The sequence below is a fragment of the Gorilla gorilla genome, chromosome 9 (assembly GCF_029281585.2).
Source record: "Gorilla gorilla gorilla isolate KB3781 chromosome 9, NHGRI_mGorGor1-v2.1_pri, whole genome shotgun sequence".
Taxonomy (NCBI): domain Eukaryota; kingdom Metazoa; phylum Chordata; class Mammalia; order Primates; family Hominidae; genus Gorilla; species Gorilla gorilla.
In genome coordinates this window covers 138,104,504-138,122,691 of record NC_073233.2, presented here as the reverse complement: position 1 = coordinate 138,122,691, position 18,188 = coordinate 138,104,504, and the positions used below count along the sequence as shown (strand labels likewise).

General features: G+C 48.5%; 1 protein-coding gene across 1 annotated transcript in view; it reads right to left on the bottom strand.

Moving 5' to 3' along the window:
• The window catches only part of ST14 (ST14 transmembrane serine protease matriptase), a 50,882-nt gene that overhangs the window by 21,859 nt on the left and 10,835 nt on the right, over positions 1-18,188 (bottom strand). The window contains exon 2 of the mRNA XM_019035916.4: positions 77-236. Within this exon, the coding sequence (XP_018891461.2) occupies positions 77-236 (160 nt within the window). The remainder of the gene's footprint in view (positions 1-76; positions 237-18,188) is intronic.

The following is an 18,188-nucleotide window of genomic DNA, read 5'->3' as shown; positions in this document are numbered from 1 at the left end:
CTGGGTCTGTCCGCTGAGGGAGGAGGGACAGCCACCCCCTGTCATCCTCCCCGGAGCCAGCCCCAGCTTTACTCACACTGCAAATGCCACACCAGGAAGCCGACCCCCAGCAAGACCAAGAGGAGGCCGATCAGCACAGCTGCCAGCACCACCCAGCGCCCCGGGCCATGCTTTTCCACCTTCTTGACATTGTTGACCGGCAGGAACTCCACATCTTCCTCCAAGCCATTCACTTTCTGCAGGGAGAGAGGCGCCACCACTCAGACCCTCTCACCCCCTCTTCCCCTGCACCCCGCTGGGGAAGATGTTCACATTTTGTGAGGTCCGGCTTGGAGAAGAAAGCAGGGGCTTGGGTGAGAAGAAGGGGGCTTCCCCCAGAGGCATGGGGACCACTGCCCAGAGCACAGACCCCGGGACATGAACCCTGGGCATGCTCTGGGAGGAACATGAGGTCGGCCTTCCCAACCACGCATCTCAGGGTCTGGACAGCACCAGGCGATCATTGCTTATGAATTGTTCATTTAAATTAAAACGCAATGAAGGGCTGTCGAACCCGGTCATCCAGGTCTCCCCTTCAGCGAATCACCTTTGACGTAGGTGGGTGCCCCAGAGAGTGGCCCCAGCCCAGGCCCATGACTGGCAACTGGTGCCCCTGTGCAGACTTCTAGGAGCAGGCCTTGCTCCCTCGGACACAGCCCCTACCAGATTCAGTCCCCCCATCACCTGGCCCAGGAGCCTGTGGCCAGCACTCAACCGCACACCCTACCCAGCGGCCTTGCCCTGCCAACGGTGAACCAGCCAAAAGTAAAAAGGTGGCGCCGTCATGGAAAAAACTGCTCTGTGTTTAACCTTGGGAACCCTAGTCCAGGACCTCAAGGCACAGTGAGAGGCCCACTGTGGGAATCCACACCCACGCGCAGCCCCAAGAGAAGGAAAAGCAAACAAACCAAACGCCCAAAAGACAGGATAGCAACTTCCCCGGGTTCCTCCCTGCCGAGGGTATCCATGTGAGGGGCCAGAATACGGAGGGGCAGGTGGGGTGTCTGCTGCACCCAGTGACGGACCAGCGAAGGCTTCTGCTGATAGCACATGCCATCTGCCCGCCCTGAATCCTGGGGATGCACCATGGCCTGGCACTGTGGCACTCTCAGTTTAACTACCTCACACCCACTCAATACGGCTCACAACAAAAGCAACAGCCCATCCCACACCCACAGGTGTTGGCCCTTTTGACAGTTTCCTGATGTCGTTCTTCTGGTGGTGATCTCGTAATTCGACGTGTAAATTTAAGCTGATATGTCTTGGTTTGTCACATTTACCCATTATCAACTCACTGCATGAAAGATTCTCCTCACTCCTGCCTTACTGGGGTAGGATACTTGTAACTCCAATTTTAGTTTCCTAATTGGCCGTATTTGTGACTTGATCTAATATCACACACAGAAACACACCCCAGACGGCCACTTAAAATGTGTTCAAGATGCTTGTTCTGGAGTCTGTCTCTATATTTCTAAATAATATGCCAACGCCATAATCTCTTGACTCATCTATCTAGACATCGGCTGACTTTCTATTATGACAATGTGGATTTTAGTGTCCTTCCACCCTTTCTCTCCCCATCCTCCCAATAGTTACAGGCCCAAAGTTTAAAAAAAATTATATCCATACTCTAGGTTTTCATTATTAGCCTGTGAAAATATTGTTCACTATTATGTTTCCTTTCTTTGTACATGTCTTTGTTTTTCCTGCTGTGAATTTTCATTGACTGGGGTTTCTTTTTAACTTGTACCCAAATCTTTACATACAATCTGAGAGCTCTGCAATACTTTTCTCAATCTTCTACATGTAACATCTGTTAAATAACTTATTTCATGTTCTTCCTGAGGGCCACAGTCCTGGAGCCGCCTGTCCTTTCTCATAGCAGTTGTCTGGAACTTCCTTCACCATCGCCCTGGGATTTTCCTTAATCTCCTTCTGCGTTAAAACCCCTATTTCCTGGATTCATTGTCTTCATCTTTCTTGGTTTACACTTCATTGTGGTGGAACACATACTTTTTTAAAATTTTTTTCTAACCACAAAGACCCAGAAGAGATGAACATATACTTTCTGAGAAGAATATTTTTTGATACTTTGCATGTTTCTGAAAATACCTTAATTCTACACTCACACATTTATGGAACTTTGGCTGGGTATAGAACTATAGGTTTAAAATAATTTTCACTTAGAATTTTGAGGGCACAGGCCAGGCGCGGTGGCTCACGCCTATAATCCCAGCACTTTGGGAGGACGAGGCAGGTGGATCATCTGAGGTCGGGAGTTCGAGACCAGCCCGGCCAACATGGTGATACCCTGTCTCTACTAACAATACAAAAATTAGCCAGGCGCGGTGGCACGTGCATGTAATCCCAGCTACTTGGGAGGCCGAGGCAGGAGAATCGCTTGAACTCAGGAGGCAGAGGTTGCAGTGAGCTGAGATTGCGCCACTGAACTCCAGCCTGGGTGACAGGGTAAAGCTCTGTCTCAAAAACAAAAAAAAAGAAAGAATTTTGAGGGTTCCATTGTTTTTTAGCTTCTAATTTGCTTTTGAGAAATATGATAATATTATAAACTCATTATCTTTTACTTATGGCTTCGTTGTCTTTCTTTGAAAGCCTTGAGAATGTGCTTTGAATTGGGTCTTTTTGTTTTCTTGAGACAGGATCTTGCTGTGTTGCCCAGGCTGGAGTGCAGTGGTCTGATCATAGCTCACTGTAACCTTGAACTCCTGAGCTCAGGCAATCCTCCCACATCAGCCTCCTGAGTAGATAGGACTATAGCTGTACATCACCGTGTCCAGTTAATTTTTTTATAATTTTTTGTAGAGGCAAGGTCTTACTATGTTGCCCAGGCTTATCTCAAACTCCTGGCTTCAAGCTATCCTTCCATCTCAGCCTCCCAAAGTGATTTTCCTGTCTTATTTTTTAGATTATGTCTCCCTTTCATTTCCTCTGGTCTACCATTCTTTAATCCTTATTATATTTATCCTCTATTTATCCTTTCTCTGTATTATCCATCTCATTATTTTTAACCTTTCAATTGAGTTTTTCATTTTTGGTATCAAAATTTTAATTTCTAAGAGCTTTCTGGTTCTTTGAATTTTCCTCTTTCATGGCATCTTGTATTTGTTCCATGAATGCAAAACCTTCTCATCTTTATATTTCCGTTGAGTATCTTTTCTCTGTTTTTGACTTTTTCTTCCATGTTGAAGACTTTCCTCAAATGCTGGGGAATCCTTGGTGGTTATTTTTATTTAGAAACAAGCTCCTGGCGGCTGTTTGGAAGCTCTGTGTGCATGCCTTGCCACAACTGGCTTCACTGGCGGGGATACAAGTGAGTGGCTAAACAGATTTTTTTTCTGGGCACTCCCAATGGTTAGACTATATACATCTTCCTGCGGATGGTTCCATTGCTCCAGAGAATAATTTTCTAATCTCCTGGCTGGAGTGATTTAAACCCAGCCACTAGCACTCAGGAACACGTAGGAGAAGAGATTCATTCCCCTTCTTTTCACCTCTCTCTACAGCCTTCCTCTGTACCTGGGGTCCTCAAGCCCACATATTCTTTGATTCAATCTCTCCAGACTATTTTTCCCATCCACTGTGGGAGTCTGCTGGGGCCTTTGTCTTTTTGCTTGGGGCCAAGGTGGAGATTTGGGTATTTCTAACAATGTCCTTTCTTGTCTCACCTCTGTCTTCTAGAATACTTGAGCCCAATCTTTTCTGAGCCTGGCAGAGAAGAGACCATTACCAAAGAAATACTGAAAGGATGTTTCCAAGAGCTGAAGAGAGTTGTAAATCTTCCAATTCAAAGGGCTCAGTGAATGGTGAGAAAGACAAATGAAACAGCACATATAGCCAAACACATTGTATTGTGATGACATTTCGGAACATCACGGATAAGAATGGATCCTCTACGCCTCTAGCTGTCATCTTTTCTCTCCCGTATTTTGCGTTTCTTCAGCGTTTGGTTCTATTTTGGGAATTTCTTTGACTTGCTCTTGCAAACCTTCCATTAAATTTAAAAAGCAGCTTCATTGAGGTATTATTGCATAAAATAAAGTGTATATATTTAAGTGTACAATTTTGGGCATCCATATGCACCCATGAAACCATCCACAGCTAAGATGATGCCCATGTCCATCTCCTTCAAAGTCCCCTCCTGGCCCCTCCCACATGTTCCTCCCTGAATCCATTTCCTGTCCCCAAGAAACCACTCATCTGCTTCAGGCTGCTTTTCCCAGAGCTTTATGTAAATGGAATTCTGCAGTATGCACTCTTCCATCTGGCTTCTTTCACTCTGCAGGATTCCTCTGAGACTCACGCAGGTTCCTGTGTGCATAGCAGTGCATACCTTTTGGTTGTTGCTGCATTTATCCCATCGTTTGGACACACAACATGTGTTTACCTGTTCACCTATTGATGGACATTTGGGGTGTCTCCAATTTGAGGCCATTACAAACAGAGCTGCTAGAAACACTCCCGTAGCTGTCTTTGCACTGGCATATCAGCAATGAAAAACTGGAAACTAAAATTAAAAGACACCATTTACAATAGCTCCAAAAATATGAAATACTTAGAGGTAAATCTGACAAAAAATGCACAAAACCTGTACACTGAAAGATGTAAAATACTGCTGGGAGAAATTCTAAAAGACCTAAATTAGTTGAGCAATATATGCTGTTCATGGATTAGATGATTCAATATTAACGTGTCTATTCTCAAAATTAGCTATAGATGCAATGCAATCTTTTTTTTTTTTTTTTTTAAGATACAGGGTCTTGCTATGTTGCCCAGGCTGGTCTTGAACTCTTGGCTCAAGCAATCCTCCTGCGTCAGCCTCCTGAGTAGCTGGGACTACAGGGTGCACCACTGCACCCAGCTGCAACTAGACATTTTTATGTTATCTTTGGAACTTCGCCTTTGACTTTCTTTCAGGCTGGGTTTTCTTTAGACATCTGGTGGCCTCTGGTAGTCTAATCATATTTAAGCATGAGAAAACACAGATTTCGGCTACACTCTGAACAGACCGTGTATGTGTATATATGTATAAGAAATGTAGGCCGGGTGTGGTGGCTCACGCCTGTAATCCTAGCACTTTGGGAGGCCGAGGCAGGCAGATCACCTGAGGTCAGGAGGTCAAGACCAGCCTGGCCAACGTGGTGAAACCCCATCTCTACTAAAAATACAAAAAAATTAGCCAGGCATGGTGGTGGACACCTGTAATCCCAGCTACTCGGGGGGCTGAGGCAGGAGAGTCGCTTGAACCCAGGAGGCAGAGGCTGCGGTGAGCTAAAATCGTGCCATTACACTCCAGCCTGGGCAACAAGAGCGAAACTCCATTTCAAAAAAAAAAAAAAAAAAGTAAGAAAAGTGGCTGGGCGCGGTGGCTCATGCCTGTAATCCCAGCATTTTTGGAGGCCAAGGTGGGTGGATCACCTAGGTCAGGAGTTCGAGACCAGCCTGGCCAACATGGGGAAACTCCATCTCTACAAAAAATAGAAAAAATTAGCCGGGTGTGGTGGCGGACACCTGTTATCCAGCTATTCGGGAGGCTGAAGTACAAGAGTTGCTTGAACCTGGAAGGCGGAGATTGCAGTGAGCCGAGATCACACCACTGCACTCCAGCCTGGGCAACAGAGTGAGACTCGGTCTCAAAAAAAAAAAAAAAAAAGATATTTAACAAAAGGGCCAGGCATGGTGGCTCACACTTGCACTGTGAAAGGCCAAGGTGGGCAGATCACTCGAGCCCAGGAGTTTGAGACCAGCATGGCCAACATGGCTAAACCCAATTCAAAGGGCTCAGTGAATGGTAAGAAAGACAGAAATACAAAAAAACTAGCCAGACATGGCAGCATGCACCTGTAGTCCTGGCTACTCGGGAGGTTGAGGCAGGAGGATGATCTGAACCCAGGGAGGCTGAGGCTGCAGTGAGCCATAGTCATACCACTGCCCTCCTGCCTGGGCAAGACAGAGACAGCAAAACCTCATCTCAAAAAAAAAAAAAAAAGGAAAGAAAGAAACAAAGAAAAAAAGAAATGTAATGAAATAAAAATTTATCATGTTTAGATGTATATCCAATTCACAGGGTAATTTCACAACCATTTTCTTACTGGATCTTCATGACAGTCCTGTGACTCATTCAAGACTGGCTGGTGCTATCACCCGTGTTATATAAAGAAGGCAGGGAAGAATGCTGCTTTTGCAAGGTCACCCAGCACTTGGTGGCAGATCCAGAATCTGGTCCTGGTTTACTGCCTCCCATTGTGGTTAGGTTCCAGAATTCAGGGAGCAAGGATTCAGGGAAACAGAAGACAGAGACTCCCATGAGAAGGGGTAAGGTGGCTGAGGGCCACTCAGGGGTCACCCCAGGCTCTGCCACGGAGCGAGGCTGTCAGCAGTGGCGCTAGCTCAATGGTGGGTCCTCTGTCCTCCCTGCAGTGTGAGTTCTGTGGCTCCACCCAGCCCAAAAGTGCTGTCTAATCAGTAACTGGGCTGCTTCCTTTTATAACCTTATCTCTTGGCTCCATTTTCAGGTGTAACAGAGATACTGTTGCATAATCCCATCGTTTTATTGATAAGAACACTGAGGATGAAAGAGAGAGAGTGGCCTGTCCAAGGTCACAAAGTTAATAAAGTCAGTGAAGCAGCAAAGCTCTTTTAACTCCTGGGTGGGGGAGGAGGGAGGGGGAGGTCTCAGGGAACTCCCATCCACTTAGACACTTAGACAACTGTAGGCCTAACACCTCTCTACCGGGCCACAGCCGACAGGAGAGATCCTATGCCTGCGCCTGCTTTCACTTCTCCTGTCTCTCTTTCTTAAAAGTAAACATCTTTGCAGGTGCACACATAAAACGGTGCTATGAAGCCGGGTGTGTCTGCTTACCACAAACACAGATAGAGGCCATGTAAATATCACAGCCTCTTCCTGCTGGCCCACTGTAGTTAGATCCTGGCCAAAGGACCCAGAAACACAGCTCGGCTCCAGGCCACTCAGACAAGGGAACGAGGAATGACTTCCAGGCGGGAGGTTGGGGATAAAGGGCTCAGGACAAGCAGGGTACAGACCCTGAAGGGCCAGGATCTAACAGGGACCACCACCATCTCACCCAGCAGGGGCGAGATCAGACCACCATCCCACCCAGCAGGGACGGATCAGACCACCACCATCCCATCCAGCAGGGACCACTGCCATCCCACCCAACAGGGGCGAGATCAGACCACCATCCCACCCAGCAGGGACGAGATCAGATCACCACCATCCCACCCAGCAGGGACGAGATCAGATTACCACCATCCCACCCAGCAGGGACGAGATCAGATCACCACCATCCCACCCAGCAGGGACCACCGCCATCCCACCCAGCAGGGACAAAATCAGACCACCGCCATCCCATCCAGCAGGGACAAGATCAGACCACCACCATCTCACCCAAGAGGGACCACTGCCATCCCACCCAGCAGGGATGAGACGGACCATTGCTATCTCACCCAACTTTCTGCAGGGAGCGAAGGGTCAGATCCAGAAACCCGGGAAGGGGAAGTGGAAAAGTCCTAGGGCACGCCCTATTTCATCTTATCTCATTGTCTGAAGCACACTAGAGCAACTGATGCATATCCTCCCCAAGGCCGGGCTCTCCAAAACAAAAAGAAAAAAAACACTGATTTCCAGAGGGCCAAAAAAGAGACCTGTTTTATTTGATAATATAGGAAAGACTCTTGCAGCCAGCCTACTCCCATTAAGTCAGAGAAACTCACCAGGGCTGAAAGCTAAATGCTGAGCCAACAAAACTCTGTGTGAGTCAACCAGAGAATCCTCCCTCTGAAAGGAACGCTCTCCTGGTTCCTCAAACACACACTAAGACCTGCCACTGAGTGCAAACTCTCCAGGGCCCACGACCCCACTGGCTCTGGGGACCAACAAGTCCAAAGCCAGAATTTGCCATGGGCTGCTCAGAGGATGGTTATCCTTAGAGAAAAGCAATGGGGAAGGGCCCCTACACTTACCAACAACAAAAATACTACCAACTGCACACAAAGCCACACAAGATTCCAACCAAAGCAGACAGGGAAAAATGAAGCTTCCGGCCAGACCCTTTCTAAAGATGGTTCCTCATGTGGCTAAGATTGGGTGTGATCTCCTGGGAAGGAAGCAGCTGAACCTGGAAACCTCAAGAGGCCCCTTGGAATCCTGGGGAGGGACCGTGAAGGGCAGTCACATGACAATGGGTAACCTGCTTCTGAGGCTGAAGATCAAGGTCAAGGGGCAGGGGCGATGCCACCAGCTAGGGACACAGCTGTGCTGCCCAGACCTGAGATGAGGACGGGGTGGCTGGATTTGTGTGCTGCTGCCAAGTGCCACTGATTCGTGGCCAAGGCTCTTGACTGACACGCTCGGTGACTCCAAGGTGGGACGGATTTCAATCCCATGATGTCATCACCCCCACCAGGGTCAAGAGAACCATAAACTATCCCTGTAATTGTTCAAGCGAGAAAGGAAAGTAGAGCCCGAGCACCTGCAATGGTTTCCCCGGGGAAGAAAGCATTCTGTGGCAGGTTGAAGATGCCTTCCTTTGCAAGGGAAAGACTGAGCCAGCACAACCTCGTGGCCGCTCCCTGCCGGACTGGCTAAAGGTTGTGCTGGATCCTGGCCAGATTCCCCGGAAACCCAGCACGGCTCAAGCCCACCTCAGATGACAGCAGGGAATGACTGCCAAGAACAAACTCTGTGTTTGTCCCCTGGGCAATGCTGAGCTGAGAATGATACCAGAGGGATGTTGCAGGAAGGCCTCTTCATCAGGCTGCTGTTCATAAAAGGGACCTGTCTCCGGCTAGGAGGGACCCCACATAGACAGGCCCTCCCCAGTTAAATCAGCAGCCCCGGGGAAGCTCCAGCAGCTGTGCACAGAGCAGGCGGTCAGCAGGCTCCTGAGGGCGGGACTTCACCCCACCTGCCACCATGGCAGTCCAGGGCCCAGCACGGGGCCTCATAAAAGAGGACACTTGAGTGCTTATCTGGGGATGACCGATGGGCAAATGAGAAAGGAAAAGAAAGCCCACACTGGAATCCTCCCACCCACTCCCCAACCAGGAGTAATCGATCTCTCTAGAAGCCAATTTTCACGAAACCTGCAAAAGCCTATGGTTCCCACTGATCGCAACCCCCAGCATTTCCCGGACTTGTCTGGTCATGAAAAAGAACAATAAAAATCAACTGAAGCAAATGCAGTGTTTGTTCCACATCCAGATTCCCAAGCCCCTCTCCCTGGAGATGCTGATGTCTTGCATCAGGAGCAGGGCCTAGGATTTGGAAGTTTTTATCAAGTGCCCCAGGTCATTCTTGGGAACCTGAAAGTTGGAGAAACTCCACCCACCATTTCCGGGAGGCTCACCCCTTCCTGTCACCAGGAGGAGAAGCTGGCTTAGAGTCTCAGCTGGTCTATTTTGAGCAACCACCTGGGATGAAGGGAAGCTGCTGTGCCAGGTCGAACTTTGCTTCCACGCCCTGGGGACCCTCCCACAACTGGTTATAAGCATCATCCCAGAAGTCCCTGAGGCTATCACTTTTCCCAGAAATACACACTCCAGCTCCTCCTGGGAGAGCACAGGGCCAGCTGCAGGCCCAGCCAGCTGCTGGCAGACACCCCAAAACCCCAGCCCGCCCACCTTTCCCTTTGACCCGTCACCGCCCTCAGCCGCCCCGCCAGAAGGAGCTGCTGGAAAACAGGTGGGGCTGCAGGGCCCCAAGGAAGATCCAGAAATATCTGTAGATCTGTAACCCCAGCCCATCAGGGGAACACAAAGCTGACCCACGGCCAAGAACTCCCACTGAAGGAAGTAAACCACAAGTCTCCACACCTGGTTACAGCCTAAAGGAAAGTCCCCCAGAGCCTGACTCAGCCAGCTGTGAGGACGCTGTCAACACAGAAACCCAGTGGTTCTCTGCCAGCGAGCAGCCAGCTCCTGCAGGTTTCAAGTCCCGTCCCAACTCCCAGCACTGCCCAGGGCCCTCCCCACGCAGCCCAAGGGACCAGGAGCCTTGTACAGAGCACCCTTGACATAAGTAACGCCATCTTAGAAAAAGACTTCATCTTACATTTTATAGGGCACTTTGCCAACAGGGACAAGACATTTTGCTTAGTAAGTAAAGACTACATCCAACGAGACAAGGGAATACACAAGCACACTCCTTCACTGTTGGTCCAGAGGACTCTGTGGCCATAAAAAGAGCAGGACTTCGGGCAGCTCAAGATGCCCTCTTCACTGACACCATTTTGCTGTCATTCGTGATAAGCACCCAGCATCTGCCAACGATGGCTCTGCCAACATCAGAAACTCTTCCCGGCAAGACCGACAAATGACCCAGCTCACACCAGGAGACTCTTTTTATCTTCATGGCTCTTCCTGGACTGGTTTGTTAACCCTTTTTCCTATCCCCTTTCTCTTGATGTTAAATGTTACTTTGATGTGGAATGTTTAATCTATACTTTTATATATTGGTTAAGTATATTATTATGTATAGTTTGCAATATTGACTGGAGTGGTTTGAGCCTGTGTGCCTGAGGCTCTGACTACGGAGTGAACAGGAAGTACTAAGGAGAGCTGTCTCTTTGGGAAGTCCATGCGGCTCGTGCCTTGTGTGATTGAAGTCACATCAATAAGTCTGACCTTGTGGAAAGACACAAAGGTCCATGGACCTGGTTAGGACCTCGCACCGCTCATGAGAATTGGCACAGTCAGCTTACTGGGCATAGTTGGTATAGTCGATGCTAAGGCCAAAGCCTCCACTAAAACTTAAATTAGAAATCAAGCCGTTTGAAAAAACAAACTGCCACCCTCTTCAAAAAGAGACGTCATCTCACTTCACCTTGAAAGTCTAGCTCCCTGAGGAAAACCTCAGGTGATGAGGTTCTTTACCCAGGTCCTGTAGCTCCAAGAGCTGACAAGGTCTCGGCTGATGCCAGGCTAGGAAGCTAGTGGGGCCAGAAAGGCTCATAGCAAGCATGGTCTCAACTTAGGAGATGGCGATTGGCAAAAAAAAAAAAAAAAATTTTTTTTTTGAGACGGAGTTTCGCTCTTGTCGCCCAGGCTGGAGTGCAATGGCGCCATATCGGCTCACCACAACCTCCACCTCCCAGGTTCAAGCGGTTCTCCTGCCTCAGCCTCCTGAGTAGCTGGGATTACAGGCACCTGCCACCGCGCCTGGCTAATTTTTGTATTTTTAGTACAGACAGGGTTTCACCATGTTTGCCAGGATGGTCTTGATCTCTTGAACTCGTGATCTGCCCGCCTCAGCCTCCCAAAGTGCTGGGATTACAGGCGTGAGCCACCGCGCCCGGCCTAAAAACAAATTTTTAACTCGGCTGAAAGAAGAGGAAGCCAATTATTGCATAACCCCTACTCATCCGGTTGGCTAAGGTGGGAAATCGAACCATTGCCCAAATAGAGTTGGAAGTCAGAAAGACTCCCCATATGACCCCCTGAGGATGTACAGTCAGACTTGAGGACCCTAAAAATGTTAAGCCCCGCCAGGCATGGTGGCTCATGCCTGTAATCCCAGCACTCTGGGAGGCCAAGGCAGGTGGATCACGAGGTCAGGAGATCGAGATCATCTTGGCTAACACAGTGAAATCCCATCCCTACTAAAAATACAAAAAATTAGCCAGGTGTGGTGGTATGGGCCTGTAGTCCCAGCTACTCAGGAGGCTGAAGCAGGAGAATCACTAGAACCCAGGAGGCAGAGGTTGCAGTGAACCGAGATCATGCCACTGCACTCCAGCCTGGGTGACAGAGTGAGACTCTGTCCCAAAAAAAAAAAAAAAAAAAAGTTAAGCCCTAAAAGAAAAAATCCCTGTACTTTTAATGCAAAGTATCTCACAGATTGCCAGACAGGCAAAGAGCCAGCTCAAAGAATTTTAAGGAAAAGTAGGCCGGGTGCGGTGGCTCAAGCCTGTAATCCCAGCACTTTGGGAGGCCGAGGCAGGCGGATCATGAGGTCAGGAGATCGAGACCATCCTGGCTAACAGGGTGAAACCCCATCTCTACTAAAAATACAAAAAATTAGCTGGGTGTGGTGGTGGGCACCTGTAGTCCCAGCTACTTGGGAGGCTGAGGCAGGAGAACGGTGTGAACCCGGGAAGTGGAGCTTGCAGTGAGCCGAGATTGCGCCACGGCACTCCAGCCTGGGCAACAGAGCGAGACTCTGTCTGAAAAAAGAAAAAGAAAAAGAAAAGAAAAAGAAAAAAAAAAAGGAAAAGTAAATCCCTGTCAGGGGTAACTTTTAAGGAGGAACCCCTGGGACCAAGGGAACCCCCTGCAGAGAACTTAGGACATTACAATGACCCTTGGGGTGGGTATATACAGCAAGACCTATAATAACGAGAAAAAGAGGTACCAATGATAACTACGAGAATCACAGTCCTCAGGACACCAGTGAGGACGGAGAATACACCACAGCAGAGTTACTGAAACTGAGAACAGATTTTTGCCAAAGACAGAGCACAGATGCAGACTGGCCCCTCCATCTGTGGGAGAATGGAGCAGACACCACGGCACTATCAGGCACAGAAACGCATCGCATCCCTACACGAGCAGGAAACTGTCATGAGCTATTATAAAACTACCAAACCATAAACCATTAGAACCACAAATCAGCCAAGGCTGGATGTGGTGGCTCACGCCTATAATTTCAGTACTTTGGGAGGCTGAGGCAGGTGGATCACCTGAGGTCAGGAGTTTGAAACCAGCCTGGCCAACATGATGAAACTCCGTCTCTACTAAAAATACAAAATTAGCTGGATGTGGTGGCACACGCCTGTAGTCCCAGCTACTCGGGAGGCTGAGACAGGAGAATCGCTTGAACCCAGGGGGTGGAGGTTGCAGTGAGCCGAGATCGCACCATTGCACTCCAGCCTGGGCAAGAAAGAGTGAGACTCCAGGCCAGGTGTGGTGGCTCATGCCTGTAATCCCACCAGCACTTTGGGAGGCCGAGGTGGGCAGATCACCTGAGGTCAGTAGTTCGAGACCAGCCTGACCAACATGCAGAAACCCCATCTCTACTAAAAATACAAAAAATTAGCCAGGCATGGTGGCACATGCCTGTAATCCCAGCTACTCAGGAGGCTGAGGTGGGAGAACCACTTGAACCTGGGAGACGGAGATTGGGATGAGCCGAGATTGCGCCATTGCACTCCAGCCTGGGCAACAAGAACAAAACTCCATCTCAAAAACAAAAAGAGAGAGAGAGAGAAAGAGAGAGAGGAGAAGAAAAGAAAAGAAAAGAAAAGAAAAAAGTGATATTCCATCTCAAAAAACAAAACAAAACAAAAAAAAAACCACCAATCAGCCAAGATATGTTCTAGCCCTGTGGGACTGGATCACATCAGCCTGGAGATCTGTCCACCCATATTTAGACCCAACAAAATCTGGAGACGGACTTGAAAAAAATCGAACACAAGGACAAACGAATCCAAAAAAATCAGCTATCTTAGGGATGGCATGTGATAGATATAATGAATTTGCCATTCCGCTTGAAATTCCAGCCATAAATGAAACTCAGAGAACACTTCTGTTAGGAGTACCACCTAACCTGCAGTTCTCCTACATGAATGCTCTCTCGGCATGCAGAGCCATGCAAGATATACTAGACTCGTAATTATCAGGAACCCATAAGGTAACATTTATGGCAAAACCTGAAAAACATACCAAGAGAAAGGGGATAGGAAAAAGGGCTAATGAACCAGTCCAGGGAGAGCCACGAAGACAAAAAAAGTCTGGGCTGGGCTAGGCTGGCTGGTCCATCAGTCTTTCAGGGAAGAGTCTGTAATGTGGGCAGAGCCTTTGGCAGTGGATGTTGGGTGCTTATCACCAGTGACAGCAGAGGGTGAACTGCCAAAGTCCTGCTCTTTTTATGGCCACAGAGTCCTCTGGTGAGGACTGACAGTGGAGGAGGATGCTTGTCTGTTTGGATGCAGTCTTTAAATTTATCAAGCAAAACACCTTGTCCTTGTTGGCAAAGTGCCCTATGAAATGGAAGATGAAGTCTTTTTCTAAGATGGAGTTACTTATGTCAAGGGTGGCTCTATACGGGGAGTTGGTAATAACTGCCACCCCCACTCCCACCCCACACCCACACACCCCACCCCCAGGAGAAGCAGCAGAGGGCCCAGGAGAGCAACACTGGATTTGGAGTCAGATAGATTTGGGTTTAAAATTCAGCTCTGCCACACTTTCAGCTATCTGGGTTTTTGATAAATTTTCCTCTCTTAACCCTTTTTTCATCTGAAAATGAAGCCTAGCGGCTGTAAGAATCGGACGTGATATTTCTTGAAAACACCTACATGGCACAAAGATGTCCAAAAATAATGAGTGTATTTGCTGTGGCCACCGCCTCCCTCACCTGGCTGTGGGCCCCCAGGAGGAGGGATGGCACAATCCCTTGGGAGACCTCAGAGGTGGAAAAGCAGCTCCTGGGGCTGCAGCCTGTGGGCAGACTCCCTCCTCCTGCTGCTGTGGGTCTGTCTGTGGTTTTGAATCCCTAACTTGTCTTAAAGAATGATCCAGAGGCCCTCTGTGTCCTGCTCCTGCTTCAAGCCAATTGTTTCATTATTTTCAGACTCTGCAAAAAAAAGTATTTGAAACAAGGTTTTCATTGTTTTAAAAAATGCTTTTGGAAACTACCAGAAGCTTTATGTGTAAGCTGAGGCCCAGAGCATGCTTTGACTTGGCCAGCACTCTCTGGTCTCGTGGGGTAAACCATCCATGGGTGCAAGTGGGTAGGGACACCCTGGCTGGCCTTCTGCTCTCTCCCAGAGAGAGTGGACAGAGGGGTTACAGAGAAGCGGGACAGCAGCGGAGCCCTCCTGGAGCCATGGGTCAGGCCAGAGTGACAAGGGCGGGTAGATGTGGGCCAGCCAAGGATTGGCTCCTGGGATCCTGGAAAGACCTGCCAGGTCGCTCCCCACTAAGGCCCACACTATAGACTTGTGCTGTTAAGGTCTTTCATTTTTTTTGTTGGAGGGCGTTTGATTTTTTTTTTTTGAGACAGAGTTTCACTCTGTCACGCAGTCTGGAGTGCAGTGGCGTGATCTTAGCTCCCCACAACCTCCACCTCCCAGGTTCTAGCAATTGTCCTGCCTCAGCCTCCCGAGTAGCCGGGACTACAGGCGCCCGCCACCACACCCGGCTAATTTTTGTATTTTTAGTAGAGACAGGATTTCGCCATTTGGCCAGGCTGGTCTCGACTCCTGACCTCAGGTGATCTGCTCGCCTCGGCCTCCCAAAGTACTGGGATTACAGGCATGAGCCACCGCGCCCAGCCTTTCAGTTTGTTTTGAAGTTTGAATCTGAACTTCAGCTGCTCCACCAGACCAGAGGGAGGAATTGGGCTGCCTGGCTTTTGGCAGATGGATAAACAGTGGGTGGAGAAATTAAAATCAAAGAGAGACAGTAGGTAGGCCTCAGTCATTAGCAGGAATTAGCTAATTATGTTCTATTTGGAAGGCCATAAGTGGTTATTAACCCACTTTTAAGAGGGGAAAACTGAGGCACAGAGAAAAGTATTTGCCCCAGCAGCTCAGGGCTCTCAGTCCTGACCACTCGCCTGGGGACGCCACACCCTCCCCTGCACCAGCTCCCCAGAAAGGAAAGAAGAGAGTTGTGTCAGGCAGTCCTCACTGAACCTGGTTCTTTGCCCTCCTATAGGGTCCCACTGCAGATGCGTGAGGCTTGTACACAGTACCCTTGACATAAATAACTGCATCCTAGAAAACGACCTCATCTTATGTTTCACTTTGTCAACAGGGACAAGATGTTTTGCAAATAAATAAACACGGCATCCAACCAGACAAGGACATACACACTCCTCCACTGTCTGTCCTCAGTAGAGGACTCTGTGGCCATAGGAAGAGGACAGCAACGGCCGGGCGCGGTGGTTCATGCCTGTAGTCCCAGCACTTTGGGAGGCCGAGGCGGGCGGATCACGAGGTTAGGAGATCGAGACCATCCTGGCTAACACGGTGAAACCCCGTCTCTACTAAAAATACAAAAAATTAGCCTGGTGTGGTGGTGGGCACCTGTAGTCCCAGCACTTTGGGAGGCCGAGGCGGGCGGATCACGAGGTTAGGAGATCGAGCCCATCCTGGCTAACACGGTGAAACCCCGTCTCTACTAAAAATACAAAAAATTAGCCGGGTGTGGTGGTGGGCACCTGTAGTCCCAGCTACTGGGGAGGCTGAGGCAGGAGAAAGGCGTGAACCTGGGAGGCAGAGCTTGCAGCGAGCCAAGATCGCACCACTGCACTCCAGCCTGGGCAACAGAGCGAGACTCTGTCTCAAAAAAAAAAAGAGGACAGCCAGGCACAGTGGCTCATGCCTGGAATCCCAGCACTTTGGCAGGCTTAGGTGGGAGGATTGCTTGAGCCCTGGAGTTTGAGACAAGCCTGGGCAATGCAGTGAGACCCCCATCTCTACAAAAATTTTTTTAAAAAATTAGCTTAGCATGGTGGCACAGCTACTCAGCGGGCTGATGTGGGAGGATCACTTGAGCCTGGGATGTCAAGGCTGCAGTGAGCTTTGATCACGCCACTGCACTCCAGCTTGGGCAACAGAGCAAGACCCTGTCTCAAAAAAAAAAAAAAAGCAACCAAAAGAAACAAAAAAACAAAACAAGAGAAAAGAGCAAGACTTCAGCAGCTTGAAATGGCTGTCTTAATTGACACTATCTTGCTGTCACTCATGATAAGCACCTAGCATCTGCCAGCGAAGGCTCTGCCAACATCAGAAACTCTTCCCCACGAAACCGACAGACTGCCCAGGCCAGGGCAGGGGGGTCTTTTTGTCTTCGTGGCTCTCCCTGGACTAGTTCATTAACCCTTTTTCCTAACCCCTTTCTCTTGATGATAAATGTTACTTTGATGTGGGATGTTTAATCTATACATTTATATATTGATTAAGTATATGATTATGTATGGCTTGCAATGTTGACTGACTTGTGGAGTGGCTTCAGCCTGTGTGCCCGAGGCTCTGCCTCCTGAGTGAACAGGAAGTACTAAGGAGAATTGTCTTTTTGGGAACTCCATGTGGCTAGTGGTGTTTATGATTGAAATTGCATCAATAAAAGTCTGACCTTGTGGAAAGACACAAACGTGTGGGGACCTGGTTATCTTTGATCTTGCACCACTCACGAGACCCCCCCAATATTGCAGAAAAGTGAACTGAAGCCCAGAGAGATCATGCTCTGCAGATCCAGCGAGCCCACTTCTGAGTATTTATCCAAAGGAAGGAATTGAAACCAGGATCTGAAGAGAGAGCTGCATCCTATGCTCACTGCAGCACTGTTCACAGAAGCCAAGGTGTGGGAACAACCTAAGCATTCCTTAGCAAATGAATGGATACACAAAAGGCGGTCCATACCTTCAATAAGAGATCTTGTATTAAGTGTTCTTATCACAAAATAGTAATTATTATTATAAATAAATAGAATAATAGATAAAGAGGGCAGGAGGAAACTTTGGAAGGTGATGGATATTTTGCAGCCTAACTTATGGGATGGTATCACTGGTGTTTCCATACATCCACACTCATCAGGTTGTACACATTAAATAGAAACAAAAAACAAGAGAAAAGAGCAGGATGTCAGTAGCTTGAAATGGCTGTCTTAATTGACACTATCTTGCTGTCATTCGTGATAAGCACAACAGCAGTATCATCTGTGGATCTTATTCAGATTTCCCGTTTCACTGCTACTCATGTGAATATTAAGTTCCATTCTATGTCATTGCTAGCATAGGCCCTGTCTGTAATGTCACAAAAAGGTACAGCTTTTTGCATATCAATCATACCTCAATAAAGTAGTCTAAATCAATAAATACAGTGTTGATTTCAAAAACAAACAAAAAAAGGAACACTCTGCAAAACTCTATCTACTACAAAACCCACTTCTTGGGCCCAAGAGACGGGCCCCTTCTGTGCCCACCACTGTATATGGGTCGTCACTCTTTACCATTGGTCTAAGGGCACTGGCTCCCCCAAATCTGACGTTGGCTCTAGCCAGAAAGGCCCCCAAGCCCGTTAGGAACCAAGAGGTTCCTAGGCAGACCCATCTGCCTGCTCGGAATGGCTGGGCTCCCCTACCGCCTACCGAACCTGCCTGCC